Raw genomic sequence first — 24,885 nt, forward strand, 5'->3', positions numbered from 1 at the left:
ACCTTCGATGCAGCCGTTCACCTCTTCTGCACAATGAAGGAATAAAAGATCAGTAGCCAGCAGAGAATCTTAATAACAAATAAGACAAGTAAAAAGGTGGGAACCCAGGATTACAATGTTTGCAGTGATATAAAAATTAATTATATCTGCCAAAGATGCAAATATATTACTGGACTACAACTAGCCCAGACTTACTAAGTGTTGACTGCCCAGCAGAGAAGAACTAGGCTTTTATCAATTGCTATTTGACAGCATCTTTTGAACATATTTCTCCCACTTTCCTTCCCATTTTACAGATTGGAAAATGGAAGTTAGATCACAAAGCTTCTGGAAGTAACATCAAAATCCATTCGCTTAAGCAATATCCTCATTTTTATTAGTCGGTAACCTAAAACACACAGGGTCAATAAGTATTAGAAGGAGGCTTCAAAACTAGCTTGTCCTGGTGCCAGCTCTCATCTGTTTCCATCTACACCACAGTGTGTTTCATGAAACAAGTAACACGGCTCCTGGTGTGCATGCTTGGGCCCCACTGGAAAGCTTTGCTCTGCTTAGGGATGTTTTCTCAGTTCCCCAGGCTCTTTGAAACTCGGGAAGAGAAAGGCGTCATGCCTCACTGTGTCTGTCCCATCGCAGGGTCCCGCCAGTCTTTGCAGGGAGACGATGTGGACAGTACATCCCAGTGCCATTCATTCATTCAACCAGCATTTATTCATTACCAACTGTGTGTCAGCCGTCTCACTCTCCTCTGCTCTGTGTCTTCTTTCCCATCTGATACTCCTGCAGAGTGTCTTGTTTTCCTTCAGCACACTGAGCTCCCTGAACTTGGCTTTTTGGAATCCCTTCCTAATTACAATACTCAAACAGATGCTCCTCAACTTAAAATGGGTGAGGTTATTTCCTAAGAAACACAGTGGAAGTCAAAAATATCCTAAATCATAAATCCACTGAATAGTCCATAAACCCTTAGTAAAGTCAAGAAACCAGAAGCTAAATCATTGCACATTAGGAAATCTCTGTGTGTATCTAAGAGTCTTCCAAAAGCTCATGGCAAGTGCATATTATAGAGGAACTCAGAGGTGGGGGGAATTGGGGAATGGGGTAAGGGAAATCCCAGGGAATATGGAACTGTATCACAAAACGATAAAAATAATAAAACAAAAAGAAGAAAAATGTATATTATACAGAAGCTACACATAAAATTCTATAACTTTTTCATTAAGCTTATATTTTATTTATAAAAATTCACTTAATTAATATTTAAAATATTAGATTCATTTTTTCTTTAATTTAATTTCATTTTATGACACAGTTTCATAGGCTCTGGGATTCCCCCAACCCCTCCCCACACCCTCCCCCCATGGTGGATTCCTCCACATTGTTACAGTTGTGTAGTTCATATTCCAGTCATGATTCCTTCATTGTAAGCATGGACCATGCATAGAGTCCAGCATCTTACTGTTCAGATAAATTCAACAGTTTCTCAAGGAGACCATCCCTGGTCTGAAAGTAGAGCTGGCAGAATATCATCCCTTCCAATGAAAAGCCACTACACAACTTCAACAACAATTTACAACATCATGAAGTTAATTCACATGGTATTGAATGACCAATATGTTAGAAAATGCAAGTTCTTAACCACATCCTATAACTACTTCATTGACATCTCAATTTTAGTTTATACACAACTGGCTGCTATAAACCTTAAAATGGTTATAGGGTACTATTCAGCTGTCTCGTGTCTATTTTCATTTTTATATTTAGCAGTTTATAGTATTGAAGCATAATTTTTACTGAACTTGGTGAATTTTAGGATAGTCCAAACAGGCTTATAACTCTAACAAGGCATATGTTAACAACTGAGGCACAGAACAGTTTTAGGAGGGGTGTGCAGAGAAATCTTCAATACCTTAGTGAGGAATAAGGTAGTGTCCTACCTAGTAAGGTATATGTGAGTCCAAGCTGATCGTTTCCTGTCTAGTTCTAAGCTTTCTTTGTTGTTCCCTGTCTATCTGATTTAATTTTTTGTGGGGAGGCCTCCAGCATGACCCTGATGGTCATTGCAAGAGAGGATGGGGATCCAAAGTTGGAACTAAGTAAGGACCAGAGAAAGTTCCCCTCCCGAATCCTGAAGGAAGTTGACTGTTCTTCTGTTTCTGAGGACCGCTCAGGTCTCCCGGCTGTTATTCTGATGACATCAGATCCTGTGCGGAAGGATCTGGACAGATATACTTCTAAGGACACAGTGACATCCCTTCTCCCCTCTCTATCCTATCCCTCCCATCATTCCATTTCATCCACAAACGGTAAATTATAAAATAATCACGTATCATTAAAACTACAGAAGTATAATATCCTTAACCCAAAGTTTGACAGATATAAAAGAAAGTTTTACAAAACCAAATATGCAGCAATCCCAACATATACAGAAACTTCTCTCTTTTTTTTAACTTTAGCTTTCACTTGTAAGACAGAACATGTGGTGTAGCCAGTTGCCATAAAGCAGTAAAACAGAGACATTGGTGGTCTCCATTCCAAAAAGAAAAAAAAGAGTATGTGAAATCACAGAGTTGGATTCTAAAAAATAAACAAGACTATTTTCATAACTTAACAAATATTTGAGGGAATATTAGGATGTGTTTCCATGGAAAATAAAGGTGGTGGTAATGATATGTGGGAGACAGAAAGCTAAAAGTGTAAAATCACAGAATCCCCTGAAGCCTTCCTCTCCCACTGCTGCACATGGCAATGAAAACTGCCATCTTTATTTCAAGTGGGCAGTGACTTAGTCACCCAGCTGTTTGGCGACCAAGTCGGGATGTGCATGCACATTTCAGATTTCCACTGTGAAGTTCTTTTATGAAACAAGTGGGGTTTCCACGCTACTGAAAACTTTGATAGAGAGTTGTACATAAGATCCCATAGCTGCATGCGAGAGCCAAAGTGGAGGAAGCCTCCATCGAGGCTGCTTGATGCTCGTGTGAGTACAGCTATCGTTCGGCTTATGCATCTCACCACATGTGTCAGGACCACCCACCTGCTCTTGAGATATCAGTACCGCTCCTGCCACTAAACTCTCAGCATCTATATAACTTTGAATGTATTGCAGAAAAATTGATAACAGCATCTTATCAATTTCAGATCTGGACTATAGTTTCCAAGATGTATCTATCAAAAGAAATAAAATGAAGGTAAAGTTGACACAGAGCTAGAATTTTAAGTTTAAATAGTTCATTTCAATTTAGTGGGATTTTTCTCCTCCGCATGTAAAATACTATCTGGCATGGAAGTATCAATGTTTACAGGCGTACATTTTAAAAATTTGCACCACCTGAGTTTTCAAGGTTGTTCTTTTGCAAACTCTGTCTTCTTTACTCCTTTCCTCTGCCTCTTTATTTTAGAAAACTTCTTAAGTCAAATTGAAGAACGTCACCAATGAGACACCAGCTGCTTGCTTGGGATCAGAAGTAGCACTTTCTATTTGAAGCTGATGTTTTAAAAGCTCTTCGTTTCAAGCTAGCTTTTTTTTTTTTTTAAACTCTATGAAGTGTGGGGAGAGGTAGGAAGAAATAGGGGCAGAAGACGCCTCCTGAAGGCAAGTTTAATAATGACTTACTATGAAGAAAATAGGAAAAGGTTGTGCTACCGCAAAGGGATACAGAAGCACAGGCCAGCCTTCACTAGGCTGCAGGCAGAGGCCGGTCTCCCGCCCTCATGGGACCAGGAAGGGAGGGGGGTGCTGAGAAATCTCTGCTCCAATATGGCCGAGAGTGGAGGCACACCAACACCGTGTAGCAGCAAGGCCTCCCGCTCCTGCCTGGAGGAGCTGATGAATTCTACATCAGACTCAATTTGTGAAAAGAGCCCTTGAAAAAAATTAGGACAGTTTGCTTGTGCAAACTGTCAAAATGATGAATGAAATTGGTGTGTATGAGTGGGGAGGGAGGGAGAAGACTGCTGACATCAATAGATTGCCTTACACACTTTCGTTTTCCTTCACATCATGGCTGTGTACATGGGACGGGGAGAACCGCTGATGGCAAGACTCAGTTCTTTTTCCTAACTGCGTATGTAATCTTCAGACTACAATAAAATAGATTATAGACACATGGAGCTAATCCCATTTCTTCATAACTTGTCTTGCTTCATCAGCTCCATAATAGATAACTGTGATAATGGGTATTTATAGTTTGTCCCATGCAAAATGGCCTTTGGGTTCCTAACCTAATATAATAAACAGATAATTCAAATAAAAAGACAGCACGGGCCAATGGGAACAGGGAAAAGGGGGCCAAGAGAGACAGAAATCCATACTCTACTTGAATATATTAATAAAAGAAAGGAGGGCTTGCTCTAATTCTAATGAATGAAAAATGCATTTAATTTCATCTGTTTAGTTTGAGAAATTATTTGCTTTCTCTCTCGCTTACACTGGAGTCCTGGCTACTCCCAGAATTGATCCCCTCTGTAACCTCTGAGAGCTATAATTGATGGAGCTGGGGAGTGGGAAGCCCTGCTCTCTACCCCCTCTCACAAGGCTGCCTTGGACGAGTTCAGCAGCCCACCAGCCCTTCCTATCCCTCTGGGGGGAGGGGCAGTGTTGATTTTTTTTTTTAATATCTTGGTTTATACCACACACAGGCCAAGCCTGACTATCGCCTTCCGTACAAGGTTAAAAAATGAAATGCACCATCCAAAATCTCCCTTTATCACATCCTGTCTCACACCAACCACCTCCACCACTTTTGCTCGCCATGATCTTGCCAACACTTGAGTGGGTCGCATGCCATTCCATTCCCACACACTCTAGAAAGCTTCATGATAGCAAGGGACTTCAAAAAAGTTCTTGGAAAGTAAATCAAAAGATAAATTAAGGGTTGAGCATTTGACACAGCAAATGCCTCCAGCTCGTATCAGAATACACGGGTTCAAGTCCTGGCTGTCTTTCTGATACAGCCTTCTGCTGATGCACATGCTGCTAGGCAACAGGTGCTGGCCTAAATGGCTGGATTCCTGCCGCCCACGTGGGAGACTCAGATTGAATTCCCAGCTCCTGGTTTCCAGATGAGCCAGACTTGGCTGTTGTGGGTTCACTTGGTCTCTCTGCCTTTTCATAAAGTAAGTACTTAGGATAAAATACCAGGGACAAAGATATTGATATACCAAGCTAATCCTCCACCTACGGTGCCAGCATCCCGGTCTGTGTCCTGGCTGCTTTACTTCTTGCCTTTGTTTTCCATTATAATATACAATATCCATAGTTATGTATTCTGTTTCCTATTGGCAAATTTATGGTCAACACTTGATGATCTATTTCATTTTATTTGGTGCTTCCAGGGTATTTCACAGTTTAGCTGGCCCGTCATTTACTTAACTATCATATTATTAATGAATGTGTCAGTTATCCAACAAGTATGATTTACTGCAATTATTGCAAAGAGAAACATTTTTAAAATGTCAGTTGTAGGCTTCAGGGAAGACCAGCATTGATGTGAGGAAATAGTTACTGTGCCTTTAAGGAAAAGACTTGCGAACAAAACACAGTTGGCCAAGGCCTGTCTGGGTTTTACAATGATCAGCCAGAAACGTATTCTGTAATATTATCACTTTACAACTGGAAGGTTTGCACATCAGAAGGACATTTCTTGTGTATATCTCCTTGCATTCTATTATGTTTGTCTGCAACTGCTGTGACAACAGCAAAATGGAATCCAGGCCAAGGGGCGCCGTCCTCAGAGGGGGCAGCATGCTTTCTCAATACCCATCACAGACTGCATCTTCTCAGAACAGAAAGCTCTTTGTAGAGGACAGTCAGGATTCACTGGGCAGGGTGTTCTTTGCTCTGACCATCTGGGGCCTCTGCCTCACCTGGGGTGCTGCCCAGGAGGCTGGTCACTGTGCCGCCCACTGGCCATTTCCTGGTCGGGGAGGCAGCTGGGAAGGCAGCACTTGGACAAAGGCGTCCACGTGGATCTGACATAGATGGAGTCACCAGGCTGTGGTTGCCCTGGTGAGGGGGTCTCTCTGGGAAGGCCTGATTCATCACAGTCTACCCTGAAAGCCCAGTTCTAATAGCGATGCTGGAGATGAACTGTGGCCACTCTTCTCAAAGATCACTGTATCCGGGTGCCAGAGAGACCAGACTATGCCAGGCAAATGGCCCTCGCGGCTCTGATGTGAGTACACTGCACCCATTCTCATGCACCTGCGAGCAGTAATGAGGACAGTAACAGCAACAGCTAACATCTTCTGAGCATCTGCTGTCATGCCCTAAGTGCTGCACTAAACATCTCCCTGCTTCCACATAACCTGCCCACGATGGATCTGGGGCCATGAATAAATAAACAGGTACATATTTCCCAGTCATTCTCAGGGAATCAACTTCGGTTCTAAAGAATACAAATGATATTGGTGGAAATGCCCTTTGTGTTGTGGGCATCTATGCCAGGCTGTCACATGGGCTTCTGCACTGATTTAACAGAGTCATATGACTCCTCACACTCAAAGACTTAGACTAACACTAAATGGAGTGCTGTTCATGTTTGATGGATTCAAGTGGAGATTTGATACAATTACAGTGTCTGAAGGTGGGACTTTGGGGAAGTAATCAGATCCAACCAGGTTACAAGCATGGAGCCCCAGGATCACATCCTGATGGCTCTATGAGGAGGGACTACACACGGGGGAGGGCGGGAGGAGGAGCATGCTCCCTGTGTCTGCAATCCTGTAGCCTCACCAGATCTTAGAATGTGAATTTCCAAACTGTCAGCAGACAGCAACTTCCGCCTTTGCTAAGTTCTCCTCTCAGAAAATGTAGCTACAGTTAGGAAATGCTGAAGAGAGCTTCTGAGACAAACTACCAGCCCTGGTAGGGCTTCATACAACATACTCAGGGATCATTTATCAAAAATCTGTACATGACCATTTCTCACCGGCCCCAGACAACGTTGGCCTGGTGTACAAGTGCTGTTGATGTGTTCTTAAAGAAACCCAGGCTTCTGGAACCATGGAAGTGGCATGGGATGTGGGAGAAAGCACATTATCAGTATGGCTTGCACCCAGGTCCTCCATGAGCGAATGCACCCAGATGTGTTCATTCATTTCTGATAACAGCAACAGAATTCTGAGAGCCAGCCTTTACTCTGATTTTAGGGTTGTTTTATTTTTAGAGGTTATGGAAGGGGGTGAGTGACAGAAAGCAAGGATCACAGACTTCCAGCCTGTTGTTTGGGAGACCTGTTCTCCCGTTGACCAGGTGCTTTGTCCTGGGCGAAATGCAGAGTTGGAACTCTGGTGTCCCTTCATGATGAGTGTGGCTGGACCATTCAAAAAGGAAAGACAATCCAGGTGAAACCCATTCTGCTGTTCACAGCCTCTTCTGCTCCTTGCTCTGCCTGAAGCCTTTCTCCAGAGCCTTCCATCTCCCCTGCACAATGTTGGACACCGAAGCCACCCCATGTTCCCTGGAAGTCAACTACAGAGGGAAACACTCACAGAGCCATTACAAGGCAGTTTAAAAAAATTAAAGCATAAAAGGCTTGGCAAGCCCTGGGAATGCTGACATACAGCTAAACCACAAGAAAGTGAGGACAGGAACAATTTTTATTAGAGAGAGCAGCATGGGGAGGGCGCTAAGATGTGGGCATTTCTCAAGCAAGGATAATCAAAACTGAAAATAAAACTTGTTTCTTTTCTTTTAAAAGAGCAAAATTCGTGGCTTATTATTTATAGATTAATACATTTTAGGCTTGCTCCTAGAGAAATCATAAAGAAGAAATCAGTGATGTTTGCTGTATGCCAAATGCCATCCCTAATGCCATGAGATAAAACCACCTGCCCAAGTGAGGAAGGAGGCACAGTACTCCTTGAATCCAGCCAGGAGCCTTTCCATTTCCACCAGAAGCACAGCAAGTCAGTGTGAAAGCAAACAGGTGCTAGCCCAGGTGCCAAGGGAGAACATATTCAGTGCCAACCTGACAGCCAGCAAGACTGTCCCACAGGTCTCTGGTGATAGCACACCCAGCTCCACAGCCCTCACTGCTCCAGTTGACTCCAAGGAAACTTCTCTGCAAAGCCCTACAATATGTGGGCCTCCATGGCCTTCCCTCTTCGTTCACCTCCTCCTGCTCCCTCCACACTCACTGCTCAGCCTCCCTCTTTCCAGGGTCCCTGTACTCCTGTTTATCAGAACCTGGAGCAAAGCAGTCTCCGCATGTACAATCTTAAGACTTCAGTATGCTTTGTTGCAATGTAACTTTCTACTCTTGGGTTCTGAGCCAAAGGCTTGCTTCCTGCTTCAGAGACACTTTCCTTTTCTTGGGGGCTGAGTTGGGGCTTGGTTAGCCTACTTAGGGACTGAGGGCAAGTTGTGCTGAGATTAATGTCTTGCATGCCCATCCAAAAAGCAACTGTCCAGCAACTATGCAGACTGTAATTCTTTGGACAAAAGCTTTGCTTTTCCTCACTGACAATACTATAAGCTCTTGCAGAAATCTGAATAGCCAAGATATTTAGCCATGAGCTAAAGGCTGCAACTTTTGTTTCCCTCATGAAGTTGATTTATGAATTGAATCTCATCTCTGGCTTTGAATGTAGGACTGGGAGTTTGCAGGCTGACAGCAGCGAATTCTCCTCTTTAGAGGAGGTGCTTCCAGCCGGGGACACACCAGGCAGGTGCAGAGTCCAGAGCAGCCCCATCAGGAAGTCATCCTTATGCATCTTTGGGGAACAGGTGGGAAGATGCAAACCTTGGTACCGGCAGGTAGGAGTGTGAGAAAAAGCTGGAATTTAATAGATTTGTCTCCTGTGGTTATTTCAAGTCAAAATTATCTGAATCTCAAAGCCCCCAAAAAAACCTTTATTTTACCAAATTCATGCCACATCTTGCCCCATGCCATTTGCTCAACACAGAGTTTTTGAAAAATTCTTCCCCAGACATTATTTCATCCTAGTGGTTGACATACAGACACAGCTCCACCTTCCTGGACACTGATCTGTCTGGCTGAGAGGAAATTTCTGGCCTATGTGTCTTGATTCTGCAATTACCATAATCTCCACTCTCCAGCGGCCAAGGCTGGTAAAGTGGATTAGTGCCCAAGCCTGTGGGGTCTCTGGGGCAAAGAGTTCAAATCCTGAGCTTAGGTCGTAAGTAACGATGAAGGGGGTTGGTCTAACCGTTGATCCCCCGTTGGGAGCAGTCAAAGGCACAGCTAGTTATGGTTATTAATCTTGTTCTGAGGAAGCACAGCCAGATACGTAGCAAGTTGATCCTCCGCCAGAGGAGCTGGCAAAGCCCACAGGCTCCTGACTCTGAATTCACTCCGGGCTTTTTAAAACACAATGTGTACTTTTTTTTTTTTCCAAAAGAAATCACAGTGTGACTGTTCACTGGCAGAGACAAGCATGTTATTTTGCAAAAGTGCCCATTTGGGCTGAAATAATTTAATGGAGATGAAGTAGACTGCGATTATCAGCCCATTATGAAAAGTGGGACCAACCCGTTCTCTTGTCTTGCCTCCTGACAGGTGTATTTCTACTGGATCTGCCGGGATTCAAGGGCATTTGAGTGGTTTGCTGATCTCCTACTCTCCCTGGAAACACAGATGAGTGAACAAGGGAAAATCCACTTTCTGAGTTACCATATATTTCTTACTAGCTGGGATGAAGACCAGGTATTGAAAAAACTCTGAGATGGAACCTTATTACTTGATTTGCTTAATAGCACAAGAGTAATGACTTGCAAAAGCAGTGGCTTCCAAGTCCAGTGGCTTAAAAGAATTATTTTTGTGTCCTTAAAAATGAAATGAAATAAAGCAAAAACAAATTAGGAAGAACTGGGTGGAGTATAGCAAGACAAGAATGTAAAATGGACTCGTTGAGGAATACAAAAGAGAGTGAATATGAACAGGACACAACTTGAGGTTGGAAGTCCCAAATAAAATTGCATCTGTCACTTTAAGAGTGATTTTGAACAATCATTATTGATTGGGTGTATCACGCTGATGAGTGGTGGATTGGATTTAATCCTACACTTTGAGCTCTTCTGACTTAAACAGAACAGATCCCTAGGAGTTTGCACTTGACATTTTATATTGTAAAGTATGTGAGTGCCTAGAGAAGATAATTATGAATACATCATTAATCCAGAAATTTCTTCTCCTGAAGATGTTTTTAGGAGGTGTGCACATTTGCTTATTTGTCTAAGACCAACAGGCTCCTCAGTGCATTCTGCTATTAAAATATTAAAGCTGAAGTTTCCAAAATCATGTATATTAAAATGTGACTTACATCACTATTTCCATGTTGATAGTATTAAAGTGACTATTGCATTTTAATCCATACAGATTTCCCTGATATGCGAGTTAGCTATGAAGTGATTGCTAGCTTTCCAAATGCATATTCTAACCAGTACTTTCTTAGGAACTATCACTGATTCAGACGTCTAAGGAAAGTATGTGTTTGAGCCAAGATTTGTTTTATTGCTAAATTGGCAAATGAATGCGCTGTGTGTTTGTCTTACACACACACACACCCCACAGAAACATACACCAATTCTTCGGAGAACCCTTATAATTTGACTCAGTGCTTCTGCCGAGTGAATAAGACTTTGCTTGAAATTCGATAGGTTAATGAATTTTTATGGTCTTATTTGCAGTCCTCCTTAAATATTTAATCCTCTGGGATAAGCTGAAATGTAGGTTTCTTGGGAAGTAGGCTTGAAACATCTTAATGAATTATATAGTGTTAATTATGTTTTTCAAACAAACATTTTCCTTATTCAAGTGGGATTTTTGACTGATGATACGTTGGCGCAGCACAGATGCAGCTTTTGTCTCATGCTTCCTAGCTCCATGCTGCTCTTCTACTTTTAAAATAAATTGCTCCCGAGTGTCCGCCGAGGCAGCCTCGTCACCTGGGAGTTGTGAGACTGAGATTCTCATCAGTGAAGCTGATTTTGTGACAACATCATCTCTGTCACTTCCAAGTGTATGTTGTAAAGTATATATATATATTTTTCTAAATACAAATAGATTAAAATAGATGTCTCCTTAAATTTTTGCCATGACATATTGGAAATTCTTTAGATGCTCACATTTCAAGCATGAAATCACTAACCTCAACATTTAAGGGAAAAAAATAATTGGTGCATTCTGTCAGTATTTTAAGAATCAAGAGTCTGTTTTTAGAAATAACCAATTGCTAAGCTGAATCCAACAACCTCAAAGTGACAAAATGACAAGAACAGAAGGGACAGATGGGAGAGGTATTGTGAAGGGCAAATTAACAGAGTTTGCAGATTAATTGAACATTGGGTTGAGAAATATGGAACAAACATAATTCCACATCGACGACTGGTGGCACCACCACAAAAGCTAAGAAGGGAAGGGCCTGCTCCCATTGTTTCGGAAGATTAGCAAGTACCCTAAGACCCTCCTCAACCTGATTCCCACCCACCATCCAAACGCACCATTTCCTTTGGCACTGGCACTACTCATGATGTGTCTCCATCATGCCATTTGTTCATTCTACCAAGTCTTGGCTCCCACTGCCCTATCCATGACCTGTCATCGTTCTGTCATTTGCCTCACTCTCTCTTCTTACGTGCTCCTCTTCTCTAACTCTTTCCCAGTAGTAGGCCTGATCCTCTGGGGGCTGATCCTTCTGGGACTCCTGTCAGGATACTTCCATTCTAGTCCATATTCTACTGACTTTCCACAGCCTTAACTGATTTTGTAGACTGCAGGGAAGACAAGCCATGGAAGCCAGGCTGCTAACAAGAATCCGGCATATAAAATGGGCCCAGCAGGGTCATTTGCCAAACTAGTGGCATCAGGAAAACTAAAAAATCACAGCAAGTTGAGCAGCAAGAACTAAGACATGTGAGCTCCATGGTTGCTCATGGGCCAAAAGGTGAACTTAGGGCACAGGTCCCAGGAGACAAAAATGTAGCAGCTACCAGATTTATCATGGGCTTAAGCAAGTCATATCAAATTAAAAGAGAATCATGAGAAATTAATATAGTCCATGCTCTTACCATCACTACTTAGTTACATGTTGCTTGGATTTGCTTAATTTGAAAACAAACAATCGGGTACCACGTTCAAACCATGCTCCTGCTACCTGGCCATCATGTCCTATCTGTTAGAACTTGAAATCTAACAGTAAACAGTCAACCAGTCTTGCATCAATATCCATAGATTCAACCAATAGTGGGTCAAAATATTTAGGAAAAATCCATTCATACTAAATATGTACAAGCTTTTCTTTCTTGCTGTTATTCCCTAAGTAACATTGCATACCAGATCTTAGTATTTATTTCGTATTAGGTATTATAAATAATCAATAGATGAGCTGAACTATTTAGAAGACTGTACAGAGTTACAGACAAATACTACACCATTGGGCCCGGCGGCGTGGCCTAGCGGCTTAGGTCCTCGCCTTGAACGTCCCGGGATCTCATATGGGCACCGGTTCTAATCCTGGTGACTCCACTTCCCATCCAGCTCCCTGCTTGTGGCCTAGGAAAGCAGTCCAGGATGGCCCAAAGCTTTGGGACCCTGCACCCGCGTGGGAGACCCGGAAGAAGTTCCTGGATCCTGGCTTTGGATCAGCATAGCACCGGCCATTGCACTCACTTGGGGAGTGAATCATCGGACGGAAGATCTTCCTCTCTATCTCTCCTTCTCTCTGTATATCTGACTTTCCAATAAATAAATAAATAAATCTTTTAAAAAAAAAAAAAACAAATACTGCACCATTTATATAAGAAACCTGGGCATCTTTGGACTTTCATACCAGCAGTGTTACACAAGCAAGGGACCATCCTAGATTGAATCGCCTGTGAATACTAAAGGACACCTGTCCATCAGACTGCTTAAACCCAGCAGGCAGATCTGATTATAAGATGCAGGTTCATTCCAGACATCTCACAGCACTTTAATCTTGCCATGCCCTTCCTAAATCTTCAGGGTTTACTATTAAGTGAATAGGCCCAGCAGGTGAAGATTAATTTTGGAAGAAATTTATCAGAAGTAAGCAAGTCATTTAGTGTTGCTTTTTCCTAACCATACTGATTTATTACTCTCAACTATTCAAAGAAAATATTTTCCTAGGCTAATGCCATTGCATACCAACGATGTATAAGGAGACACATTCCAATGCAAAAATTATTGAGGTAGTATACTTGCCATAAAATAGAGCATCTGATGGCTGCCCATAATAAGCATTTCTAGCCTAGCTTAGAAAAACGGAGTGTGCTAAATCTACTAATGAGCATAACTGCTTTATTCTTTATTTATAGAAGCATATTATTTTTTGTTTCTAAATATCATCTGATATCACATTTTCCTTTAGGCTATTCACATAGCTTTACATTGGGATGAAAATGTTGATGTGATTACGGGCTTAAAGCAGAAAACCTTCTACGGGAGACCTAACTGGGACAACGAATTCAAGCAGATAGCCTACAATCACCCCAGGTAAAGCGAGTCCTTCTTTCTCTGCCCACTGGGAGCCTCCCCAGGGAAACCCAAGTTGATGCTGAAATGGGAAGCTCATCTGCAGGATAGTGCATCTTGCTCGGGGATAAATGATGCTACACTGGGTTAAGAGGAGCTCAGTTTTTGACATATTTAGTTGAACATGCTTGTTACACATGCTCGTGGAGAGACTAAGTAGGCAGACAAACGTCAGTCACGAGTTCAAGGGATTAGTTGGAGCCATGACACTGTCCATGACAACCAGAAGAGCAGATGAAGAGTTCAAAATCCACAGTGTGGAAGCATAGGGAGATAGAGTCTCTCTTTAAAGGTTATGGAGTTACGGCTTACTCATATCTACCTTGACAATCTTGCCACTTAGGTCTTTTATACGCGGATCTTTTTCCTGTCCCCTGTGCCACGGTTGAACCAGCAAGCTAAATCTACAATGTTGCCAATCTTCCAGCCCTGAGAATTTCTCCATGGCCACACCATCTCTTCCCTCTGCTCTGTGACGTTCCTTCATAGAAGTTATGCTTCGTTAACTTTTTGTAGTTCCCTAGCATTTTTTTTTTCTGCCCCACAGACTATTTTCCTGGCGTTTTTTTTTTTTTCTTTCAATCAATGTGATTGCTCCTTCTTAAATTTTTCCTTATAACTCTGTACCAGAACTCTGTCATTTTCTCTCTTATTAACACAAATGAGCCATTTGTAGGAGTGACCAGGTGGCCATCCAAAGTTTATAAACCTACAACGCCAGCTACCTCCTTCTGTGTGGGGTTACTCTGTCTTAAACCAGCCTGTGCTCTCTGAGACTCCTGCCAGATCTATGTCCTGTGCCCCAGCAGCCAGCCTGAGTAACCCTGACCCCAGGATTATAATGTCCAGTGACAAGACACAGACTCCTGAGCGCTCCCCACCCTGCCACAGCCTGGAGAGGAGGCAGACTCAAGGAGTGCTGTGGGGACCTCCTCCTGCTGTGCAGTCAGCCAGGGAGTAACAGCTTCCCAACTTGGAAGCCAAGGAAAGCTCAACTTCTGACGTCAGCATTTGGAGGAGTCAAATGCATCTTATAGTCTTTATTTTACCCCATGGGTCACAGCCTCAGCTATCCACAAGAGCTCTCACCTGTGGTAACTGGCCTTGGAGATTTCTTTTGCCAGCAGTACTTCTAAAACCCATCTGGTCACCTTGCCTTCTTGCCTTGCGTCCAAACTGATACGTGGCCCGGAATCCAGTTGGGGCTGTGCTCCTCTCCAAGGTCAATGCATCCAACCCTCTGAATCCAGTTCCACTGGGCTCTAACTCAGCAAACAGCCCTGGCCTCTCAGCTCCCTCCTGCCTCAGTGTCCTGACAGTTACCACCCCTCCTGTCTCACTCCTCTGATTCCTGTCCACAGCATGCAGCAGATAATGCCATCAACAGCTTGAAAAACTTACAGGTAGAAACAAGCAAAATATCACAAGCTCACATATGACAACTACACTTTTTGTTCCTATTTTCTCCTTTTGGAAAAAAAAAGGCATATGTTTTTTGATAAGTGTTTAACACTCTGTTTTCAGTAGTCACAGAGTGAATTTTCCCCTTTTGCAAGATTTTGACACAGACACACAGAGCTTGGTTTTAAGTTACACACAGTTCCATTCTCTGTTAGGGCTGTCCCTTATTGACATCTCACTCCTCACTTGTTCATTTTTGTCGCACATGAATTTTTCAGCCCAGTGGGGAAGGCCTTTCAAACCAAATCGTTTCATTATCTCCTTTCCCTCAGAAAGCCATGAGCCAGAAACACAGAGTGCCAGGAGAGCGAGGGCACAACCGGGCTTGCACAAACTCTGCCCAGACAATGATGTCATGCAGGGCAGGGACGTGAGCCGGTCCAACATTTGCAGGCTGCGAGGAATAGAAACAGTTTTAAGCTGGGAAAATTATATCACTGCTGCTTCCCTGTTGTCCTTGTGTGGAGTGTGCTCTTTCCTGTTCAGAAGCCATAATCACAGCAAAGTCCAGAAACATGCTTTGTACCCAGCTGCAGGCTTGAGTAACTAGGCGAACTCTGTGTCCTGGGCGGATGACTTTCTCTTTTCCAGGATATAAGAGGCCCCCCAATATTCAACTGTCATCATTACCACCTAGCCCCAGATTTTAGAAGAAGGAAAGGAAAGCAGATGGGAGGAGAGGAGAGGAGAGGAGAGGAGAGGAGAGGAGAGGAGAGGAGAGGAGAGGAGAGGAGAGGAGAGGAGAGGAGAGGAGAGAGAGGAGGAGAGGAGAGGAGAGGAGAGGAGGAGAGGGAGGAGAGAGAGGAGAGGAGAGGAGAGGAGGAGAGGGAGGAAAAGGGAAGTGAGGGGAGGGGAGGGAGGAAAAGGGAAGGGAAGGGAGGGGAGGGGAGGGGAGAAGGAAGGAAGGAAGGGAGGGAGGGAGAGAGGGAGAGAGGAAGGAAGGGAGAGAGGAAGGAAGGGATTTTGGTTTTGAGAAGCAGAGATACCAGTCTGTGCTCCCGTCTGCTTGTTCACTTCCAAAATGCTTCAGCAGTCACACTGGGCTGTGGCTGAAGCCAGAAGCCTGGACCCCAATCCAGGTCTCTCTCACATGAATTCCTGGAAACCCATTCACTGAACCATCACTGTGTTAGCCGGAGAGTGGTATCAGGAGCCAGAGGTAGAGACCAAACCTGAGGACTTCACTGTGGGACGCACGTGTCCCTAGTAGAGTCTTAGTAGCAGGTCAAATACCTGCCTCCCTCGCCATTTTTTAAAATAAAAATGTTAGTTATACCCTTGGACTGTAGAACACAGCAGCTTGCTAAAGCTTCAGACCTCAATTAAATGAATGCTAGACACATACGGACTACGTTGGTTGTGGATGTATGCCTGGAATGCCACCTCCCTGGGAAATGACATGTCACCAGTCACAAGCTTAGCACTACCCCTCCAAAAGACTTTTCAAATGACCTCCTTAAAATAATTTTGTTTTCTGCTGTGTAAAAGAAGATTTATGTTTAATGAAGCTTTTAATGAAGAAATCTCGGAAAGAGAATGCCAATAAAATCTAATTTTTAAACAAGAAAATCTAATATCAAGAAGTATTTCAATATCCTGGCCTTTGTCCAGATAGAAATGAAACACACAATCCAATTATTGTTCTGCACAAAGGACAAAGTAACATTAATTTTCCTCAAGATGGTTATTACAGAGATAAACAGTATGTTTTTTCCTCATTATGTCAAGGATATATTTGTTCTCAAGCCTGCTTGGCTACTCTTACAAGACAGGCCTGTCCTGCCATTAGCTCATATCTTTCTTGGCGAAGATGGGTCAGAGGTGTTGGTGCACCTGTCAGTGGCCTCAGAAAAGGATCTTTGTCCCTAAAGGCCTTTGAAGGAGGCTCCTGACCCTCTTTATTCATCACCACAGAGCTCAGGATTCTCCGGACTTACTCTTTGAAAAATAGTTGCCTGTTCACTCAAAGCCCAAGTTAGCCCCTGCTCCAAGAGGAAGCAGTTAAATCAAAAGAACAAAAGAAAGAGAGGCAAAAGTGGTTTTTTTTTTTTTTCACAGAACATGAAAAATAGCACCAAAAATAAAGCTTGAAGGGGAGAAGATCAAAGCGAGTATTTCAAGCACTAAAGGAACCAGAAAATTGCAAAAATAACAGTAATAGAGATACAAATTGATGACATCAAAATGAATACAAATAGGGAAGAGGAAAGAAAAATTAAAAACAGATCAAAGACTGGAAAGAGGAAAATGGATTCTCTTGTTTCTATTTGTAATTAATTTTGATAATTATATCAAAACACAAGTGTGGTTTTAAAGATCATCAACGAATACTAGGTAGATAGATATGAAAAGCTCATTCATGTGACAATTAATGCATATTACTTCAGCAAGACACACAGAGAAAATGCTAAAAACAAAAGCAACGGAAATCATTTTCCCAATTAAAACCGTGTAAGTTAATTAAATACATATGTTAGCATTATTTTTTCTTAATCTATAGAAATAGGTCTTTACAAACATGTAAGTTGCATTTCTGTTTTTTTTTAAACCTTCTAAATATGTTCCCAAGTTTTAGACAAATGTCCCCCCAAAAAAAAACCCCAAATAAATCCCAAGAAGATAAACAAAATGACAATAAATGTCACACCAACCTATTTATTATAAACACAGATTTTGCATATACTTGACCTTCTAAATTTGTGGGTTGATTGTTTTTAATTAGCTTAATAGGAGATCTTTCCGTGAGCCTTTGGTCCTTGATCTTACACCGCAGGAAATACTTCCACTTTCCTTTGTCTAACTTAGTTGTTACTAACTTCATGCATTTCAGGTGTAAACTTTGCATTATTAATTAATGACCTAAAACTAACTGGTTGACCCTTTGTGTAACTTCAGCAGAAGTGTTACTTTTATTTTATTGGGAAAAAAATAATCATTGATAGAAGAGTACCTCCTTTTCTTGGAGCAGGTTTATCGAACCCAACGATGAAGAAAGATGGTGACTTCTCATGTGTTTGGAGTCTCTTAGTCCTATTGCATGAGTTTATTTTAAATGATCCACTGTTTTCGGAAATGTGAAAGTACCTCTATGCTAAATTCAGGAAATGTGTCCATCTGGAGCTGCATTTGCTTGTGTGCACAGCCTTCAGTTCTCATTTATCCAGGCATATGGGCAAAACATTTTCACATGAAATTTTAAAGAAATTAACATACTGATTATAGCGTACTCTTTATCTAATAGGATATCCTAAACATTCATTACATGACTAAAATGTTCAGTATATTCAAAGAAATAGACTGACATGGAAACCCAACACATGATAAATGATAGCTTCATGAGAAAAATAAAAACATAAACATATGGCAGGGATGTTGTCAGCATATTTACATAGTACTGTTCCATCAGAGAACATTCAATTCTCTGGCTATCAGCAAGAAAAAAAAATCAGCAAAAATTGCTGCAACTACTCTGCAGAGGCAGTAGTAAGAGAGGTGAGAACAGAGTGGATTTATTATGACTCTGCAAAGTTTCTTTGATGAGATGATCAAATTATTATTTATTCAAAAATAGTTGGGTACTTACACATAAAACTGCATGTACAAGGAACTCTCATGAAGTCCACCAAAAAATGAGTGTCACAAGGATAATTATGTATGAATTCCAACATTTTTGAAATAACTTTGAATTCTATTTTAAGTGAACTTCTTGAAGTACCTTTGGGTTTTCGTCCTTTATTGGAGTGATAGACAAAACAGAATTGACAAAATAGATGGCTCTGCCACTTTGGATCCAGTCTACACTGTCAGTTGTCTTTCTTTCTCCCCTGTCTTCTTATACACTATTCATGCACGAGCAAGCTGGAGTGTTAAAGGATGGTGAGATGAGTGAGGAAGCCAGAACCGAGTCCCATGCAGCCAGTTCTGGCTGCCTCAGATGGCCGAGTGGGTGGGAAGTGGACAGCAGAGTCTCCAGGTGTACAATGCTGGAGACAGCCAGAGCTCCTAAGCATCATCTGAGTCAGTGGGGCCCAAAGGAAAGTCCTGAAGCAGACTGCTCCCTCCTGGGAGATAGGGTGAGGATAGCATCCAACAGCACAATGGCCATCACGGTAATGGAGAGAAGAGAGTGCAAAAATATGATGCTGGGATGGATCAGACGAAGGCACGTCTAACGGTCGTCAGGAACAGTGTCCGTTGTCCCGCACACAGTGTGCTGTTCTCGTTGCCCTCTATCTGAGGCTCCATAAATCCGCGGGAAGCTTCTGTTTATCGATTTTATTTGCAGAATGCACTCAGGGTATAAAGTAATTTGATTTTTTTTTAAATGGGGTTTAGGGTCTGCCCCGACAGGGTTATAACTTACGAAGCATAAAAGCCAACACATAAAAACAAACATACAATTTAAAGCGAGAAAGGCTCACAGCAGTGGAACCTGGGAATCCAGTGTGATGGTGGGATTACTGGCAGGTGCACCCACACTCCTGTATATCTGCTGGGCTTAAATCTCCTGGTGGGTGATATTTGGGATGTCTTTCATGCATGTTATCGCTGAACTGTTTTTGAAAAATGTACCCACCCCACCAAGAAGAGCACCACAGTTATTTAGCAAATATACAGGGGGAAGGAGGCGTTTCTGTATTGTTTACCAGCGTTTAAAATACCGCAGGGCCACTTAACCATCTTTGCAACCTGTGTAAAATGTGTCCTTCTCCCATCAAAGTCAGCAGCCCCAACTGATCAATGCCAGTAATGTTGTCCCTGATCCAGCCCCTCACGTGTGCTGCAAGCTCAGCCGTTTGCAGGCTGTAAACTCAAGAATAAATTGCACCTTATGTTTTTATACTTCTTATGCAGAGAATCTGCTTTTTAAAAATTCTGAGTAATAGCTGTTAATTAAATTTTGTAGAAATTTTTTGTTCTTTACCAACCCCATTAAGGTTCTGTAGCTCTTGTCTGTTGCCTTATAGAAAGAAAGAAAGAAAGAAAGAAAGAAAGAAAGAAAGAAAGAAAGAAAGAAAGAAAGAAAGAAAGAAAGAAAGAAAGAAAAAGAAAAACAGGAAAAAGCTGCCACATGTGTGCCTGACCCATCCACTTTGCACAGATTCTCGGCTCTGTGGTTCACAGTATGAATACCTGACAAGCAGTCTATACTCAGAGCAGGCTAGGCAGGGTGAATAGCAGAATGGCATGAAGCAGACCGTGAGGTGCACAGAGCTGGAGAGCCACCAGTCTTCCTGCCAGGGCAGACAGTACCTAATGAATGGTCTTTGTGAGGCTTTGGGGAGATTACATCACTATGACAGTCATGGACCCTGAGTTCAGAAAACCATGTTCTTAGCTGTGCTGTGTAATAGCCACAACTTCAAAAGAAGCAGGGGAGTTGTGAACTGCTGGGGACACCAGTGGTGCACCTGCAGCCAGCAATCAGAGTCCTTTGAAAAGCACTCTTAAAGGCAGAGCATCAAAAAGCAGCATCAGCCTCTGCACAGACACCGTGGCTGCACACCAAAGGGCAGTCCTAGCTGGCTGGGCATGGGCAGTGGGCAATCTTTGTAGTGACATCTGCAGTAATGGAAAAACATCACCATCCACAACGACATCTTTGAAAATAGATGCTAGGATCCCTCTGGGCCTCAGACACAAAGTACAGCTGTGACTGCTCGCCACCGAGTCTTACCTGACCCATCCTTCACTCCAAATGTTTCATCTGGAGCTCGAAATACGAAGTACTGATGCCAGGTCATCTCTGTTGAGCTCTGGGTCAACATCCCAGAACCCATCTTCTGTTCCACAGGGGGCAGGCCGACTCAGGCAGACATCCTGTTGGGGGGGATGTTGATGTCAGTGCACACTCAGGAAGCTCACGGTGTGACAAACACGGGTCAAAGGCTGAACCGCAATATCTTGTCTAATCCTCACAGCTCTGCTCAGAGCCAGGTTCAATCATCTCTCCCATTTTATTCCTGGTGAAATAAGGGCTTTACAAAGATAATGAAAAAGCCCAAGACTACCTGCCACCAAGTGGTGGAACCAACAGTTCTCACAACCCTCTCCTTTTATTTCAATAAACACCTTAAAATTGCCTTATTGAATCATCTTTTTCATTGGGAATAGAGCTTTAAAAATAGTCATGGGAATAATATCTTTGAAAGTAGTGCTTGTACGTTTTAAACAGGTTATCATTTATAAATGAAGCCATTTGATAAGTGCCTTTACTGCTTAGGTTTCCACTATGGTCGAAACATTGACTTGTGTGTGGTATTATGGTTCCCAATTACATCATCAGGACACAAGGTGAATGCTGTGGAGTTGAACTAGGCTACAGGACACTGCCCAAAAAGAGTCAGGGTTAAAGGAATGGCTGCTGTAGAGGGAATTAGTCCCAAGGACTAATGAATTTCCCTGGGGAAGTGTTTCTTATACCTTGCTAACAGGACAACCTGCCTCAGCATCACCAGAGCACCTTGCTAAGCATGCATCCTGGGGGTCAAGCCTGGAGAGCTGCATTTTCACAATCTGCCCAGCTTCGGATCTCGACCAGAGTCAGTCATCCAACTGACACCAGAAACGGGAAAAACACTGCACAGACTAGTCGCACCCAAGACTAAAGCCTAAAACACATGCTGTCTATACAGCCCTATAGAGAGTGACAAAGTAACGCCAGGGCACCCGGAAGCCCCACATCAGCATGGTGTTGTTATACAAACAGAGCCAGGGAGGTGAGCTGCTGTGGAAGCGTTCTGATATACAAAAAGCTGTCTTCCATGCTGCTTTCTGAAATGTCATGAGCAGAAATGATAATGTCTTGATGACTACATTTTCGGCAATGTCTTTGTCCTTTCAACAGCCCTTCCTTCTGGCTTTCTTTGAACCTTCAAGTAATTCCAACTGGAGAAATAAATTAAGTTGCAATTAATTTAGCATAAATTTTATTACCTATAAAATAGGCAGGGTGGAACAGAGGATTAGTAATAGCTAACCCTTTTTAAACCTTTCTGGAATGCGTTCTCTCATTCTGGTTTTGAGAAGATAGACAACGTAGTTGTTTATCATCTTTGTTTCACACACGCAGACACTGAGGTGTGGTGCCTTGGCCAGGAGTACACAGGCACAGCAGTTAGCCCAACCACCTACTACTCCTTCAGCAGACAGATGCTGTTTCTCCACAGTATACCAAGTCCTAGGATCTACAGAAATGAGATAGTGGAGATCAGATTCTGTTCACAGGGAGCTATGTTCCACTCATGGATCCAAGAGGTTGCTTATCAAAGCCACCGGCAAAAGCCCCAGGAGCTGGCATCTCTGTCACAGTCATCAAAGCCCTTTGCAGCCTTCCAACTTCTTGGTCTGCTTGTTCAAGGCAATAACAGAACTCTGGAGAGCTCGGCAAGAGCAGGTGCCAGCCAAGGGCATCTTAGAAACAAAGGACACAGACAAATAAGTCAGCAATCTTAGAACCACTCCCTGATTCTCTACCCCTGCCTGGCCTCTGTCAAGTCTAACGAGTAACACTTTCTGTTCTCACTCCCCCTGTAGCAGCAGCATTGGCGTCTTTTGCTGTGGACCCAGCGCTCTTTCCAAGACACTTCAAAGGATGTGCCGGGTATATTCATCTGCTGACCCCAGGGGTGTACATTTTTATTACAACAAGGAAGGCTTCTAGTCTTTGCAGGTAAAAGCAGAACATAATGTAAGGGGCTGCAATCATATAGGTCAGGAAATGTTTCCTGGAAAAGGAAGTCATTTGAGGTTTTCTGGACTGTATAGTTCAATCCCAGCTTCTCAACTCCGCCATTGTAATATACCATTGTAATTGCCATAGACAAAGTCATTACCTAGTGGGAGTGATGGTGTGCCAATAAAACTTTATGAACACAGAAGTTGAATTTAATGTACATTTCATAAGACATTGTTTTAATTTTCTTCAGCAACTTAAAAAATGTACAATTTTTTCTTAATTCAAAGACCACCCAAATTATGGGATGAACCAGATTTGCTTGTGGGACATTGCTTGCTCAGCCCTGAAGTAGGTCACTTTTCCCAGCCCAGTTTTCATGTTGCATGTTACATTCAGTGTGGAAACTTTCCTTACTGTGCAGCCTGAAGTCTCCCTTAGGAGTCATTTCAAATTTTCATTACTCTGATATTAAAGATAACTGCCTTTTAGGCAAATCTGATCCATTCTGCTTTGTATTTCAGCTTCTTTGTGCTCTTATCAAGCCACCAACTGGCCAGAGAAATCACCAATAAGAATGTTCTTTCGCAACAGGCCTTTATAGAACTTGAAAATGATCATGAACTCATCCTTACCATTCCTTTCTACAAACACAAGTATATGCTTAACCCTTTCGCCTTATATATCGCAGCCCTGCAATTATTTTTATTGGCTTCAAATGACTTCAGTTTCTTCACATAGCTTTTGAATGTGTTGGCTATAATAAGACATACTATTCCAGCAGAAGCATGATGGGTATTGGGTAGGTCAAGGATTTTTAAACTTTATGTGTCAAATACATACAGTTAGATTCTGCTCACTTTCCTCCTTTCCTCATTTCCTCCTCCCCTCTGCTCCTCCTTTTTTCTTTCCATGTTTCTTCCTCACTCTCTTATCAAATGCTTCTTTTTTCCCGTCGTATTTTATTTCCTGGCCGTGTTGATACCTATAACACAACTCAACATCCCTCCAAGAAATAACCAGCACTTTTGGTTAATTTCCATTGAATCAATCTCTCTGTATCATGAAATTATTTTATCCAAAAGTATAATTCACCTTTTGTAGGTATCTATACTCACATTGATCAATGTTTAAAAATTTTATAATACCTCAAGATTGTTTTTGAGGTTTTGCCCCAGGTAATGAACATTCATATGTAGCTTTGTAATATCTGTAGATTTAATCAGTGATCTTTCAAATCTTATTTTTTCCATAGGTTTTCAAGCACATTATTGACTTCAAATACTTCTGGCAGGAGTTCCTCCGATTGCCTGTTAATATTATTGTCCAGCTGGGAATCCTTTAACAACATAGAGTCATTGGCAGACAATATACCACATCATATTTCCTTAGCTTATGAATAGTATGCGTATACAACAAAACTAAAACATTTGCTAAAATTAAATTAGATTATGTTTTCCAAATGCTTATCATTGTAGACTGCTATTCTGTCACAAAAGAAAATTAAATTACTCTGACATGATTTGTCTTTACAAAATCAGGCAGCCACTTAAGCTATTGCAAATATTTCTAAATCATAAACTTAGCATTTATTCTATTTCATTCTCAAGTAGGAAATTTATTTTATGAGTTATAATATAAAAAGTCCTTAAAAGGATATATTCTATAATAGCACAAAAATTGTTTCTACTAGCTCTGCACTGTTATTTATCAGTATATTTAAATATTGCTTGATGCATATCCTTGAAACTCCACTAATGTTAATACAGCCAATCATTTTGTGCAATCACATCCCCATTTAAGTTTGAATCCATCTAAAAGTGATAGCCAATCTGTTCTTTAACAGGAAAATTAAATATATTGAACTTTCTTCCCTTGGTCAAATTCAATTATTGCTTTTCTTGATGTGTGTATTTAAAAATAAAATACACTTTTCAGTTGTCTAATTTTTGTCTAGTAAATTTAAATATGCTTGTGCTTGTCATTTGATTTTAAAAACTGGTTTTTTGTGTCACTTGATTTCTAGGGATGCTCTTTGCAGCCCTTTTGGTCTTGAGCTTTTTTTTTAAAGATTTATTTTTATTATTTTTTTTTTATTGGAAAGGCGGATATACAATGAGGAGAAACAGAGAGGAAGATCTTCCGTCCGATGATTCACTCCCCAAGTGAGCGCAACGGCCGATGCTATGCCGATCCGAAGCCAGGAGCCTCTTCTGGGTCTCCCACGCGGGT

General features: G+C 42.0%; 1 protein-coding gene across 1 annotated transcript in view; it reads left to right on the top strand.

Annotated features, from left to right (window-relative positions):
- LOC121167111 (NADPH oxidase 3-like) overlaps window positions 1–22,641 on the top strand; it is a 55,520-nt gene extending 32,879 nt beyond the window's left edge. The window contains exons 11-13 of the mRNA XM_040996491.1: window positions 9,525–9,671; window positions 13,354–13,478; window positions 22,515–22,641. Of these exons, the coding sequence (XP_040852425.1) occupies window positions 9,525–9,671; window positions 13,354–13,478; window positions 22,515–22,641 (399 nt within the window). The remainder of the gene's footprint in view (window positions 1–9,524; window positions 9,672–13,353; window positions 13,479–22,514) is intronic.
- The last annotated feature ends 2,244 nt before the right edge of the window (window positions 22,642–24,885 follow it).

This window comes from Ochotona curzoniae, unplaced genomic scaffold, assembly GCF_017591425.1.
Source record: "Ochotona curzoniae isolate NIBS_2020 unplaced genomic scaffold, NIBS_Ocur_1.0 patch334, whole genome shotgun sequence".
Classification (NCBI taxonomy): domain Eukaryota; kingdom Metazoa; phylum Chordata; class Mammalia; order Lagomorpha; family Ochotonidae; genus Ochotona; species Ochotona curzoniae.